The sequence below is a fragment of the Taurulus bubalis genome (assembly GCF_910589615.1).
Source record: "Taurulus bubalis genome assembly, chromosome: 1".
NCBI classification, from domain to species: domain Eukaryota; kingdom Metazoa; phylum Chordata; class Actinopteri; order Perciformes; family Cottidae; genus Taurulus; species Taurulus bubalis.
In genome coordinates, this window is record NC_136589.1 from 45,417,919 (window position 1) to 45,434,178 (window position 16,260).

The 16,260-nt window shown below is 42.0% G+C and overlaps 1 protein-coding gene across 1 annotated transcript; it reads left to right on the forward strand.

The window, feature by feature from the left end:
* Positions 1-1,729: 1,729 nt before the first annotated feature.
* Positions 1,730-14,074, forward strand: LOC306733037 (uncharacterized protein; the record flags this gene model as incomplete). Its single annotated transcript, XM_079214223.1, has 9 exons — positions 1,730-2,057; positions 2,879-3,028; positions 3,218-3,913; positions 5,623-5,742; positions 8,421-8,561; positions 9,431-9,550; positions 10,375-10,494; positions 12,034-12,153; positions 13,902-14,074. 9 exons carry the CDS (start codon positions 1,730-1,732, stop codon positions 14,072-14,074), a joined length of 1,968 nt encoding a protein of 655 aa, XP_079070349.1.
* Positions 14,075-16,260: the final 2,186 nt, after the last annotated feature.

Consider the following 16,260-nt stretch of genomic DNA (forward strand, 5'->3'; position numbering starts at 1 on the left):
GTGTTTACAATTTGTAAAAGATCAGCGGTCATGCAGTGGTAAATATTTTGTTGTGTGTTGGTAGAATATCCAAGCAGCAGGAGGATGTGTTCAGATGTTGTATAATGTCTTCTAGGCTTCTTTGGTTAATTGAGTGAAATTGTGTCATGATATTTGAATGGATGCTATTTAAAGATGAGGCAACACATATCCTGTGGTTGGTGTGGAGTCACCGACAGCTTGTCTAATTCTATGAATTTTGTCAGCTAAATAGGAGGCAAATTGATTGCATGCCCAGGTGGATTGGAGCGTAGCCGTTACCGACACCGGAGGGTTTGTTAGCCTGTCCACGGTAGCAAATAAGGCGCGTGTATTGTTATTGTTTTTGGTTATGATGTCAGAGAAGAAGGCCTGTCTTGCATTTCTAAGTTCCAAATTATAATTGTGAAGTCTCTCTTTATAGATACCACAGTGAACCTGGAGATTAGTTTTTCCCCACCTGCGTTCAGCTTTCCGACACTCTCTTTTCTCCAAGGGGATCTTTTCTTACCCGAGACAACCTTCACCTTAGTGGGTGCAATGGCATCAATAACATTTTTAGAATTGAAGCCATCCACAAGCTCATTGACTGAGATGCAAGAGAGGCCTGGTGTGGAGGAGAACTTCTGAATAAATAGTTCACTGGTGTTTTCAGTGATGTAACACTTTGTCACAACCTTGGTTTGGACATTTGTAGAGAGATTGCTCTCTCAAAGAAAACACAGGAATGATCAGAGAGTGCAACATCCGTCACAGCAACCTTGGAAATGTCCAGACCTTTGGTGATGATTAGGTCTAGAGTGTGCCCCTTGTTGTGGGTGGGACCTGTTACATGCTGAGTCAGGTCATAGTTATCAAGGACACCACATAGCTCTATAGACCCTCTGTCCTGGGGATTATCAACATGGATATTAAAATCACCAACAATGACAACACAATCAATACAGATTATAGACAGCAGTTCAGTAAACTCATCAAAGAAGGTGGCATAGTATTTAGGTGGTCTGTAAATGTTGAGGAATAAAACCTGAGTGGAACTGAGAGCCACATATTCAAATTAAGTAAAATGGCCACAAGACATCTGCTTGCATTGAAGAGACTCATTATATAAAATAGCAACTCCACCTCCTTTCTCATGCGTTCTTGTTTCACTCATGAAGCTGAAGTTGGGAGGTGTTGCTTCAATAAGAACAGCTGCACTGTTATCTTGGTCTAACCAAGTTTCGGTTAAAAACTAAAAATCAAGTTTGTGCCTAATAATGAAATCATTGATTAAAAATGTGTTTCCTGACAGAGACCTGACATTTAATAAAGCTAAGTTTAATGTGTTTAAAACTCTATTTTCCCTATTTCTTTGGAAATAGAGGAATGAATGTTGAATTGGATACATTTGCAGATTTACTAATGTTTCTTCGCAGCCTCACCTTTCCTTTTCGATAAGTCAGGACAGGAACTAAGAAGGCTAACTTCATACAGGGCCCCGACTGTTCCTGGAGATAATCAGTCCCAAAAAAAATTCTAGTGCAAAGTTGTGCTGCTGCTCTGACTCCCCCCCCCCCCCCCCCCCCCCCCTTCCTCCCTGGGCTCTGTATGCCCCACGCCTTGGGCAAGTGGACGAGACCATATAAAAAGGCCACAGAAGTGGATCTCCACACCAAGTGCCTCCAGACCAGAGCCTGACGGACGGAACTGAACGGTGCGCGCGGGCAACATGACCTCACTGACGTGGGGACTGCTCTGTCTCACTGGCATGCTGGCCGCGGGAACCCATGCCACCTCCGCACCCGGGTCCGGGTCCAGCAACCGGCAGATCCACTCGATCAGTCCGTCGATCCCGCGGGTGTCCTCGCACGTCGCCCCGCGGACCCGGCAGCGCTCTGGGGAGATTACATCCATCGAGCAAAGCTCCGACGCAGCACCAAGCGCTGGAACTTCTCGAGAGGTCCCGCCGGGTGTCCACACGGCCCGAGGCTCCGAGGCCCGGCCAGGGGCCAATAGGCACCGGGCAGCGCCGGAGAGACGGAGGGCTGGCAACGGAGGTCGGTTGGTGCTGTAGATGTTATGTGTCCAATATCAGTTCGTTCAATAATATTAGTTCACTGGCAATGTGCATCCACGTGCCATCACTTTCTCATTTGGCAATTTTGTTCATGTTTGGCGCAAAACGTTTAAATACTTGTGACTACACCTGTTATTATTACTACTGTATTATACATTATTGTTTTGCACATTTAATCTATAGTTCTTGTACAGACTCATAATCCAGGGACTTGTTTGATTCTGTTTATGCCCCGCAAAATATCACCAATACATTCCATGGAAAACACAGAAAGTGCTATTCCAAAAGATATATATATTTTACCCTCATATATATAAAATAATAATCATTTTGGTGACAGACCATCTCTGAGGGTGTTTAACTATAGTGACATGCATTATCCATTTATTACAACTTTAAGAGGCTACAAATAAAATTATATTTAGTTAATTGTAAATAAGAATTAAATGAATAAGATACAAATATGTTTTATCTCCAATAAAAATGGTGTTGTTTTGGACAGTAGATACTTTCAAAAGCCTTTAAAAAAAGTTTTAAAATATGGGCAACAAAAAAACTAGATTATTTTTGTTCAGTCTTGCGGAAAGTAAATTTGTCATCGACATCATGAAAATACTAGATATATAACAGCCCAAAAAACCTAGAGTTCTCACTCTTTTCCCTTTTGTGATACTCACATTAAAAAACAGTTATTAAGCTAATAATCATGATGCATGCCTATCATTAAGCCAGAGTAACTACTGCTCCTAATGCTTTCCCCTCTGCCCCGCCCCATCCCCATCCCCACCTCCCTTTGCAAAGCTGGTGGCACTAATTCCGGGGTTTATCGCTACCAGTCCTCCCATCACCAGCCGCCAAAGAAAAGCCAGCCGCTCTCACAGCTGCAACACAAAGCGGCACTCTGGCAGCCTGCCTCCAGCGGCTCTGCTGCAGCCATCGGAACTGACGCAGGTACTTAACTTTCGCACCACTAACATGCGTTCATTTGACTCCCAAAAGACGTTGTGTTCATCACATGTGTGCAGGGATGTGTAGGAATCCATGTGGAGTTTTAGTACTGTATCTTCAATCCAAACACATTGGAATGTACACTTTAAATCCGACTAACATGTTTTTTATTTTGTATTATTGTTTTTCCAGCAACACGATCCAACTGCAGAAATCGTCCCATAGACCTGGTCTTCATCATAGACAGCTCCCGCAGTGTGCGCCCTGCTGAGTTTGAAAAGGCCAAGGAGTTCCTGCAAGACATGGTGGATACGCTGGAGATCGGCTCGGACGCCACGCGGGTCGGCCTCGTCAATTACGCCAGCACGGTACATATCGAGTTTCTGCTGAAGACCTATTTCACCAAGTCCGCCCTGAAGCAGGCGCTGGCCCGCGTCGAGCCCCTCGCTTCGGGCACCATGACGGGCTTGGCCATCAAGACTGCCATGGAGAAAGCTTTCACGGCGGAGGCGGGGGCCCGAGCCAGCTCCGTGAACATCGCCAAAGTGGCCATCATAGTGACGGATGGGAGGCCCCAGGACAAGGTGGAGGACGTATCTGCGGCGGCCCGGGCATCTGGGATGGAGATCTACGCGGTGGGTGTGGACAGGGCCGACATGATGTCCCTCCGCCTCATGGCCAGCCCCCCGCACGACGACCACGTCTTCTATGTTGAGACCTATGGTGTCATTGAGAAGCTCACTTCCAAATTTAGGGAGACCTTGTGTGGTAAGGATGATGATAACGGGAGTGCGGATATTCCATTAGATGTCGGAGTCGGACTAGTCCTAGCTGGCAGAAAAGACGGTAAAGGAATAAATAATGAAACTGACGATAAAGGAAACAACGGTATGTCAGATCCGTCCTTTTAGATTCCCAACCTGTGATCGTACGGGCAGCACCATAAACGTAATCGCCATTCTAAAGTCACCGGTCCTCTTATTTAGTCTTGAGAACAGGTTCAAGGTAACCGGAGTGATTTACCGCCACTTGTTGGATTACCTACAAAAAAGTGTTCATTAACTGTTGATGGTGACAAACAGTGCAGTTAATGCATAAAGCTAAAAGTCATTAAAGAAGAGGACAAATCCTCTGATCACTGAAATTCTGCCACCCTGAACACTTTAAAATGGTTGAAAGCCAACATGATGCTGCCTGTACTATTTCACGTGGAGCGCGCTGCTCTCTGCTATTTGGGCTTATGCAGCCTGTGGCAGAACATTAACGGCCATTCATCCTGCACGGCAACAACTAAATTAGCTTGCGCTGGCGCTCAACTTGACCATAATGTATTTGAATGGAAACTTTCCGATTTTAAGAAATTACTAAGATTAATTTGTTAAATATGCTCAAAAGTAAATAGGCAGTAGACTACATACTATGTTTGAAGCGTAAATTCGATCACCAGAAGTAAAATGCTAACATTAGGCTAAAAACAAGGTACACCACGGTCACATGACTTCACGTCACCGATACTAAGCTAAAGGCAGATTAGCCGAACGGACTGAAAAACGTGGCTGAATTGCCTCGTGTATAACAATAGCCGTAGCAGCAGCTGCAACCCTAGCACTAGCAATAATAATAATAATAATAATATCCACTGCCGCAACCCACTGCCAAGCATGCAGATACAGCTGTGGTTGTCAGTTGTCACACAAAGTAACTGTCCTTTTTAATTTCTCTTTTAAACTTTTGGTACCAACCACACTAGCAAGCTAACTGCTAAGCGTAGCCATGCTATTAATGCAGGTGTTGGATTCTGAGTGAATATGCTACACTCTCACTACATGACGTAGTATAAAATGTGAGAGAGGCCGTTTATGGTTAGCAGGTGGGGAGGTAGAAGAAAACAGGTCCTGCAACCAGGAAGCGGGGTTCCAAAGTGTAGTTTTATTTGAGTGACGTTTGTGACGTGTTTTCCTGTCACGTTGTTCCCATACATCTTTGACTTAGTTTATCTACTTATTTTAAGCCCAGCCATTATTTTTTCATAAACCTAGTGTTTTTTGTTGCCTAAGAGTAACCACTGCGTCGTAAAATGACACACGAAAAGGCCAATGATGACACGGGGAATTTAGGTGCTATTTATATGCCTTCCCATGAGATCAGGGTTGACTTAACGACACTGTGCTTAAAACTACGACTGACTTCTAGCCGCACAAGTTCTGTGTTTTAGACGTCACTACCAAGCGACGTTCAACGATTACGACAGTGTGGCCTCAGCATATATTGTGTTTGCATGGAATATTCTTTTGAACAATTAAGATGGGTGTTTATTCAGGTGTCCCAAGATTCAAAAGTCAATGTAACATTTGAAAACGGCATGTGACTATGCCTCTTTCGTCCCTCCACAAATAACAGGATTTTTACAACGACAAAATGTATTCACTACAACATCGTTATAGATAAAGCACCGAGATCAAGCAAACTAATCTGAATGTGGCTTTGTAGAATTACACAATTGCACAGTTGCTTATAACTTACTAACATAAATACAGCACAAAATGATTGATGTCACTAGGCCTAAGCCAATCAGACATTGGAGTATTTATTTTCAGGTTTGGATGCATGTGCTCAGGGACACAATTGCCACCACATTTGTGTCAACAATGGCTACTCATACGACTGCAAGTGTCGTAACGGCTATGTCCTAAACCCGGACAAGAAAACATGCTCGCGTAAGTATCTTTATCCTTGTCTCAATGTCTTTCTCATTGTGTTTTCATCTTAAAATGACTGAAAAGGTTGCACATGGCAACGTTATATTTTCATGGAATCTTGCTTTAGCATTGATTTGGGATTGGATTTAGAAAATATTGAAAGTAAGAACTTTGACAGAACCTTTGAATTCAAAGTTCATACGCTTTGAAGCTCCTTTTGGACACACTTTGTGCTGTGAACACACTGCATACCATTCCTTGTTACCATTGTTTTGGGTTGCCCCAAATAGATTAGGGCAGACACTATTCAGCACAGCTATTCAATGAGCGGGACAGTTATGAAGGCCTGGGCTGATGAGAGGCACAAATTCTAGAAGTAAATAATGGCCACTTAGAGACGACAAGTGGATCTTCTCTCCAAGTCACAAGCTTGACTGAATATTACTGTTCAGTAGGTCAGCAGCCCCAACTGCCTTGGGGGTTTAAAACCTGGAATTAGGTTTGCTGACAACTTTCAGTTATGTACTTTAGAGCCAAACAAAGTGTCTGAAATGCTTCGTTTGCAGTTTATTCTAATGGACTGCATGGCTTGTTGAATCACATGTTTTCTGACCTAAACAGCCCACGAAAACCTGACTGGGTTGTCTCCTATTACAATTGTAACCCCAGTAATTCAGCCCGTGGGGGCCTTGGCTTGCTGGGTAAAGTCCCTATGTGGACCAAGTAGGAGTGTGGACTGATAGCTTGAGTTAACTCCTGGGTGCTGCTGGTGTGTTCTTGAGCAAGGCACCTGACCCACAATCTGCTTCCCTGGCGCTGTATAGTAGCCCCCCACTGCTCATAATACTGGGATTAGTTCAGTGCAGAGGCTTATTAAATCATTAATTAATTAATACATGAACGTTTGTTAACAGTTGTGGGTTGTTGGGCACTTTAGATACTCAAATTGATGTGCACAAGCACTAAAAAAGGTGACTTGATGTGTTCCCTTTCAGCTCTATGCAATCGTCTCAAGCTCATTGCTGGAAAGTCAAATACTAAATTCCCTTCCACAGCCACCTGTTCAGCCACCAAAACTTAATTTGGGTCTCATGCAGGGCATTGATCCGCAAAGATGAGTAGATAAAGCCAGTTTAACGGTTGATGTACATATGTATGAAATGGAACTGACTCGGCGTCTTGTCGGTTAGTTTGGTAAAGCGTCTCTTTTCAGTTCCAGATCCATGTGCCCAAGGACATGACTGCCAACATATCTGTGTCAGCACTGATGACGCCTACATCTGCAAATGTCGTGAGGGATATGTGTTGAATGCAGACCAGAAAACATGCTCACGTAAGAATCTGAATTTTTTTTATAGATTTGTTGTCGGTTTGTTGGGTCAGTTCCAATTAGTTTTGTCTACGACTGAAAGTTTCTATGTATTGCCTACATTATATACTGTACATATACAGTGAGGCTCTTTGTACAGTGGGCATGAATATGAACTGTGAAAATAATAATTGTCAAGCAAAGGGTCTACAATAAGTTCCACAATAAGGGCTTCATGTCATATGTAGCAGTTTTTCTCTTTTTAGGTTTGGATTCATGTTCCCGGGGACATGACTGCCAGCATATTTGTGTCAGCTCTAATGATTCGTACATCTGCAAATGTCGAATGGGATATATGTTGAATGCAGACCAGAAAACATGCTCACGTGAGAAGTCGGACTTTTCAGGTATACTCTTTGTTTGTATTTTGGCACAAATATATTTATGCTTCTAGAATAAACTAAATATGTAGGATAGATTGACTTGTCACAACAGCAACGTTCGGGTTTTCCCAATCTTTTGGTATTGTTGAGGTGTTCTAGGAGCCACCATAGCAGCCATTAAAGACACTGCACATTAAGGCGCTTACACATTGGCTTCTGCTACAGCTTAGGTGCTTGCTCCTTGGTTTTGGGTTATTCTTAGTGGGAAGTGAGTGTTAGAGCATCTTGAATTGGCACAGGGTCAGGAACAGATCCGCTCTTGTGACTATTGTTTTAGGGTTGCCTTGGCTAGTGCACCACCACAAATGGTTGTTGTGCTCAGCAACAACAAGTTAACATGCAGAAATATTTCTTTTCAGATTTGCACATATGTGTCCAGGGACATGACTGCCAGCATGTTTGTGTGGAAAACGGCAATTCTTACCTCTGTGTGTGTCACAAGGGATATGTGTTGAATGCAGACAAGAAAACATGCTCACGTAAGAACCCTTAAAGATAGATGTCATGTCCATCTCTTGGTGCAGTGTTTCAGGTTTCCCAAAAAAGTGAATTACTGTTCATACTTGAGTAAATGTAGAGAGCACTGAAGAACCCCTACAGTTTTGTTTTCCAAAACAGCTTAAAAACATTATCTTGACAGCAAGAGCTGAAGGCCCTTTTTTTGAAGGTAGACTTAGTTGGTTAGATGTGGAAGCGTCTCTTTTCAGGTTCAGATGCATGTGCCCAAGGACATGATTGCCAACATATTTGTGTCAGCATCAATGACTCCTACATCTGCAAATGTCGCGAGGGATATGTGTTGAATGCAGACCAGAAAACATGCTCACGTAAGAACATGGACCTTTTGTCTTGATATGCATGTCCTAGTGCACTATTTGTGGTTGACTACAATCTTTATACACAATAAGGGCTTCATGTCATATGTGGCAGTTTTCTCTTTTCAGGTTTGGATTCATGTTCTCGGGCACATGACTGCCAGCATATCTGTGTCAGCACTGATGATTCGTACATCTGCAAATGTCGGATTGGATATGTGTTGAATGCAGACCAGAAAACATGCTCACATGAGAAGCTGGACTTTTCAGGTATACTCTATGTTTGTTTCTTGTGGCAGGTTTCCCACAGTTCTAGTTATGTTCCTTGATTTATCAGCAAGAGTATGTATTGAATTGTTTTGAAAAAGCATAGCATTAAAAACCTAGGATTGATGGACAAAGAGTTGGGTTAAATGGCCAAGACTTCTACATTTTAAAAGAATGTATGGCTCATTAAAGGAGCTCTACGTGGAATTCAGAGCAAATCTATGATTAAGGAATTGACTCCACACAGCTCTCAAAATTGTAATGACTCAGCCGGCAGCTAGTAGCTAATGGTGCCAATAGTGCAAACAGTGCAAACAAACAGTGCTGGCAGAGCTAGCAGTGTTCACCTGAAGAGGAATTGGCGACCGGGCGGGTGGGCGCTTCCGCGACAACGGCGCCGGTCCGGATGTAATCAACCTACAGTGTGAGAACAGTGTGGAGCGGCGGCCATTAGCTAGCTAGTGGGGCTCACACGCAGGGACTCACTTGCATTAACATGTTCTAAAAGACACGTGCAGTTGGACCGGACTTCCTTCTCTGCCGGGCAGACATTACTCACGTTTGGATCTTTTTTAATGCTCTAACTGTTGTCAAGTGAACCTTTAAAGTCTCAGCTGTGATGCACTTGACTGATGTAATTCTATTGCGTTACATGTGTGGGAGTGTCTGTTTTCAGGGTCGCACTTTCAGTCAGTTGATGAGCTCGGCTTGAATAACTCAGAGACTTGGGAGACTGATTGATACAGAAACAAGAGTTGAGCATGCAACCTCATAGTACAAGGAAACATGGCCATACTGAGGCTCCAACAGTTCTGCTTGACTGATGTCATGATATGTCAGTTACCTTAAGTTATGTGGACATCTCTTTTCAGGCTCTGATCCATGTGCCCATGGACATGATTGCCAGCACATTTGTGAGAACAATGATGACTCGTACATCTGCAAGTGTCAAGTGGGATATAAGTTAAATGCCAATCAAAAAACATGCTCACGTAAGAACTTGGTCCTTATGTTATGCACGTTTTAGGGCCATCAGGCCATTGTTCCGAAAACCCGTACCAAAAAATTTACCGGGGTCAGCACGCTATCCCAGAAACAAACACCCGTTGCCCCATTGCTCTGAAAATACAAACTTTCCCTGCAACAAGCACAGGCTAATTGTTAAGCAGAATTAGATTTCTGGTAGACAAGAAACCGGGAAGGTACAATGACATCATTCTGTATAATAATTATTAGCCATGTGCTTCTGTTTGTTGCAGGGAGAGTGTGTATTTCTAGAGTAATGGGCCTTAGGAACAATGGCCGTTTCTTTTCGGGATAATAGATGTTGGTGGGCTTTTGGTCCAATGGGATATTTTTCGGGACTATTGGTGTTTTCAGAATATGGGCCGTCGAAATAATGGGCCATTCCTTGTCTTACTGCAGTGTGACTGTTTTACTGAATTTAGAAAATGATTAGCTGTGAAAGTGTCTCTTCTCAGGTTTGGACACATGTGACCAGGGACATGACTGCCAGCATATTTGTGTCACAAATGGTGATTCATACCGTTGCAAATGTCATGACGGATATGCGTTGAACGCAGACCAGAAAACATGCTCACGTAAGAACCTGGATTTTACCTGTACATGTTATATGCATGTCAGGGTGCATTGTCCTGGGTCTCCTTCGAAGTCTGTTATCTATTCATTCACGAAAAATGCTCCAAAAGTTTAAATTCAACAACAAAATCAACAGCTTTGAAAGTGTCATATCTGGCTGGCTATCATTCAATGAATCAGCTACAAGTCAGTTACAAGTGTGAGTGTCCCTTTTCAGGTTCAGATCCATGTGCACAGGGGCATGACTGCCAACATGTCTGCATCAGCAATGATTACTCGTACATCTGCAAGTGTGAAGTGGGATATGTGTTGAATGCAGACCAGAAAACATGCTCACGTAAGAACATGGACCTTTTGTCTTGATATGCATGTCCTAGTGCACTATTTGTGGTTGACTACAATCTTTATTGTTATCATTGTATATACTTGAATAAATGCAGAAGGAGGCATAGAGCATTTGGCCATGGCCTTCATATAAACAAATACAAAAATCAAATTTGGCCAATCAAAAGCTTCACCATAGAAGTTTGCTGTGGATGTCAGCTGTGGAAGTGTCTCTTTTCAGGATCAGATGCATGTCACCAGGGACATGACTGCCAACATATTTGTGTGAAAAATGGCGATTCTTACTTTTGCAAGTGTCGTGAGGGATATGTGTCGAATGCTGACCAGAAAACATGCTCACGTAAGAACCTGCATTGTAATGATATACTTGCCATGCATGTTCTTTTGAAATACTGTTGACCCATCTATAGATCCACAACAGGCCAACGATTCATTCAGTGATAGTGTTGGACTACGTTAGATGTGGAAGCCTCTCGTTTCAGGTTTGGATACATGTGCCCAGGGACATGACTGCCAGCACATTTGTGTAAAAAATGGTGATTCTCACCTTTGCTCATGTCATGACGGATATGTGTTGAATGCAGACAAGAAAACATGCTCACGTAAGAACTTGAATTTGAGCTATACGTTTGATGTGCATGCTGTGTCTCCATTATTATAAGTGCATGGCCTAATACTGCAAACGCTATTGTGTAAAGGGTCAAAGAATCCACATGGGATTGCCGTTTGCCAACAAACAACCACCAATTTAGAATGGGTATCATCTCAGGTTGTTGTAAAAAGATTAGCATAGTCAGTAGTGAATTAATTCAGGACATGACTGCCAGCCTATGTTTTAGCACTGATGACTCGTACATCTGCAAATGTTGTGAGGGATATGTGTTGAATACAGACCAGAAAACATGCTCACGTAAGCACCGGATTTGTTTCAATATGCATCTGTGGCGTGATCCAGCTTCTCAGATATCCCACAAAGCACCACGTTTGGAGCTTCATATGAGTTGGTGAGGCATTTTGTCGTTTGGGCACACCAGATATCCGTTCTCGTGAATATTGGTTTCCATTGTTGAGCTCAGCGTGACTGAGCGGGAGAAATAGAGACCGGGAATGTTAAAAATGAATTGTTGACATGGCTAAGGCATCGGCTTCTTCTATAAAAAACTGGGACCAATGGCTCTGGAAAAGGTTTGGGGATTGTTTTAATGTCATAGGTCTAGGAGCTGAGATGTGAGCTTTTCCTTTCAGGTCCAGGTTCAGATGTTTGTGCCCAGGGACATGACTGCCAGCACATTTGCGTCAACAATGGGAGCTCTTACATCTGTAGGTGTCGAGTTGGATACATGTTGAACATGGATCAGAAGACCTGCTCACGTAAGAAACTTCTTCCTTTCAACTAGACACCTCAAGATGGTTTGAAGAGCTCTTGTATTGTGCTAGAAAGTAATACATATCAAGGTAATGATAACCAGTTGCTCCTTGACCTTGAAATACTTAGACCAAGTCAGTTAGATGTGGAAATGTCTCTTTCCAGGTTCAAATGCATGTGCTCAGGGACATGACTGCCAGCAGATGTGCATCAACAACGGTGACTCCTACAACTGCAAGTGTCAAGATGGATATGTGTTGAACGCAGACCAGAAAACATGCTCACGTGAGGATAGAGGATTTTTATTTTCTCCAACATACATCATGGTGTCTGTGTATTGAGACCTTTCAAAAGATTCCCCCAAATGTTTAAACAGTTCTGGCCTCAGGTTCAATTTGTCGCCCAACCCTCTCATATTATTGCGTTGTGAGCTGTGTAGTTCAACTATGTGCTCGGCCCGACTGACAAAATGGACCCTGTGCTTGACTTGACGAGAGACATTCTCAAGCCATCATCCTAAACTATACCAGATTTAAGGTGAGAGTAAGAGGTTTTCCAATTGCTATTTGTTGTGATAATTATATAAACTTCATATCACGTCATATTTCACCCAAGATTTTTCCTCTTAAAGGGTCTATAGGCTTGACAAATTTCCCCATGCAAAGTAGCACTGGATTTTACTTTGGCATCCACCTTATTACTTTATTACTGGCAACATGTACGTTCAGAAGTCTAAAGTAAGCAATGATGAAACTTCTTCCAAGCTGAAAAAATCAATCTGGACAATTGAATGTGTTCTGTGGATATTCTTGTTTAAAAGAAAATACAGTTCAACAGTACAACGTAATATACTGTAAGTATGGAAAACAGTTCATTACCTTAACTTCAAATACTTAAACAAGAGTTTTGGTTTCACACGGGACACGAGCACCAGTCTACTGGGGGATAGTCCTGTGTTCCCACCCACCGTAAATAGTTTTTACGTCCCCCAACAGAGATCCAGGCTAATTCTTGAATGTTCTCCGATCCTAGAAGTTATTAACTGGCCTTCTGTCATTGTACAAAAGTGGCCCTGTGGAATAGAATGAAGTTTAAGGATCAATTATATAACCACAGGTCTGTAACCCTCTTTCAACCAATCTACACCAATTGTGAATGCAGATTGTACTGTTAAATAGAGTCATTTAAAATATCTTACTTATATACTCAGCCATGTGAATTTCAACGCACTGCTGTAGGTCGGAAAATTGGTCAAGCCTATGGCACTGATAGGGACCTTTAGATTAAATGTAGTTACAATGCATACACTTTGATCTGAATGATTATCATACCTTTCATGTCTACCTTTTTGCATTCTTTAGCTTTGGAGAAGTCTGCTGTTGACTGCAACCAAAGCCACTGTCCAGCGACGAGCAATACTTCCACTGATCCAGCCCTTAACGGCACAGTTTGTAGGACATGCAAGGGTGCTGTGCTGCTTCTTTAAGGAATGAGAGACTGCAATGGAAGTTGTGTGGGAAGCCCACTCAAAACTTTGGTCCAAGTAATGGACCAAAAGAAATTGGTTGTAATTGATTTGCCTGTCGTCTGTTGTGATTGTCTTTTTCAGTCATTTGTATTGTATGTAAACATGAGTATATTGCATAAACGCTTATTAACATGTGTCCTCTTTAAGGCTATCCACGCCTGACCTCAGTAACTGAGCCCTCCCGGGTTGTGATTAAGTAGTTGAAGTGATTGAAACCTTTTTTTTTCCACATATTTCCTAATCTCACTCACAAAAGCGAAAAATCCTGATTTGAACTGATCTCTACTATATTGCTCAGTGAATATCCACTAAGCTTATGTTTCCATTTAAAACCACATCTCACTTTGATCTGATTTCGCCATCTCCAAAACACCGACATCAGGGGGAATATCAGATGTGCTGTGGAGCCAAATGGAGTATTACAAAGAGGCCACGTCAAACATGGTGAAGCACCACTCTCATCTGCTTTGACCCTCTCCATGTTTTTTCTCTCTCATTCTCTTAGAGGAAATGAGGAGTGAAATAACTCAAGACGCCTGCATGTGTGAAGCCCAGATTGTGTTCCAGAAAAAAGTGCAGTCGGCCATTCAGGAGCTGAGCAGAAAACATATCCTTTTGCTTGAGAGACTTAAAAGGGTCCACGATTTGAATTTGTTTAAAAAAATTGGGATTATGTAAGATTATGTTCGATATTGGGCTGCTGCTACAATGGCCATGTCACATTAGTACTTTTAATAAGCATAACTTGAATCCATTTGGTTTCTTTGACAGTCTGTTCACTTGATGAACTTTCAGACAAAGTGAACCTGATTGAGGGCCAACGGCACAATTAAGGACCGCGATGAAGACGTGTTCAGGATGAGCATCTTTTGACCAGCGGAAGTCATCTGTGACTCTTAAACGCTCATAATGCTTCAGTAAAAATGTTTGCATGATTTGGATTTCTTATGCAGTATACTGATTGCATTAATATTTTATATCATAAACAAGCATTTTGCATCTACAACGCCATATGTTGTTACTTCTTTTTGGTAAAGTCAGGTATAACTGGTGTAAATGTTTACATATACTGTACCTGTGTATTTGTAAGAAAAGCTCCACTTCTTCCTGGCAGTGTAAGCCATCGAGTATGGACTCCAAATATGTAAGATAGTGAGGGGAAGTATAGAATAGAGAAGTGCAAACTTCACGGTAAACATGTTAAAAGTATAATTTCAATGATTTCATTGTTTTTTGGTGGAAAACTTGTTGTGTATTCACAGATGCAAGAGCATTTCTTGGTCAGTGTTCGAACACAAACACAATACCTCCTTCCATAACCATAACACAACAACTAATCTCCTCTACAACAAGAGCATTGTTGTTGCCTCGATCCAATTGGCCTGTGGCATTGTTACATCACAGTGAATTACTATAATCCTATTCTTTAATACCGGAAGTATTGCAACAACTATATTGCGCAAAATTAATTGTTTTTCTTTTTTTTGTAACTGACTGCTACAATTGTTTTAGTGGGAAAACAATTTAGGGAGTTATTGGACGAGACTTTGCACACTTGGCTTTTCTGTACACAGGATAGGGATCCTCCTCTGTTGCTCTCCTGAAGGTTTCTTCCCTTTTTTCCCTGTGAAAAGTTTGTTTTTGTTTTCTGGGGGAGTTTTTCCTGATCCGATGTGAGGTCCCGGGAGAGGGATGTCATATGTGTACAGATGGTAAAGTGTACCAAAGCAGTCCTAGCAATTAAATACAATGTTTCCAGTTTTTGATTTGTGAGATTTTAAGTCAAGCTCCACCACAGGCAACAAACAGCAACATTACCGTTATTTTCTTTTCTTCATACAATACACACATGTACTGTATTTCTGACTTGGTCATATCAATAGAACACACGTGAAACAAATTGAGAAGAGTATTTGTGGTGCAGGGATCTTTGTGTAAACTGGTAGTATATTCATATTATGGTGCTTTTGTAATAGAAAACAACTTGTCTGTATATTTTCTATTGGGTGTATAGTTGCACATGGGAAAATAAATATTCTCAAAGAATGGATCCTAAATGTCTTTTATTGTGTGTTGTAGTTTAGTACGGAAGCGCATTGCATTCACTGGATAAAAAAAAAATAGACCCCTTTTCTCGTAATTACGACATCCTGATCTCGTAATTACGAGAAAAGATAAAGAAAAAGGAAAGGTCTGTAAATCCTCTCTCAGCGGCAATGATGGCGCTATCGCAGTAAATCTGATACCTTCTCGGTTTGAGACACTGGGAAATACTGATGTTTCTAAAAAATGAGGATGGTATTAAATTGAGTATGTCAACACTGCGCAGGCATCTCAAGGCGTTAGGATTGTTCAGGCGGAAAGCCCAGTCTGACGTGCTGGATGTCGCTCTGTTTCTGCAGGAGCAGTTGAACCAACACGGGATGCTTCATGGATATAAATTCATGCATTTGAAATGCATCCAATCTGGTTTGGTAGTGACTGTAACGGACCTCTGAGAGTTTAAAGTATTGTAATAGTTTGTTCCTTTTTTTTTTGTCCTTTATTTTAGTCCGTTTTATTACTGCAGTCGGTGCATTTCCGGTTGCGCTCTTATTTTGAAGGTACAAAAAACGGAAGTTGTTAGTAAGAAACGGGCAGAAAGGAAACGTTGCCATAACAACGGAAAACAGTGATAAAAAGGTTACGGATGTATTAGTTTAGCACCTCGCTGATATGGGCACAAGGTTTGCACCTGTTCAAGTTCATTTTTTGAGAAAATATTGTTTTAGATTGTTACGTTTTTTGTCTGTGTCAGAGCTTAAGCTAACCGACTTTCCAAGGAGTAGCTAAGGCAACGGAACCGTCTAAGAAGACGCCTGTAC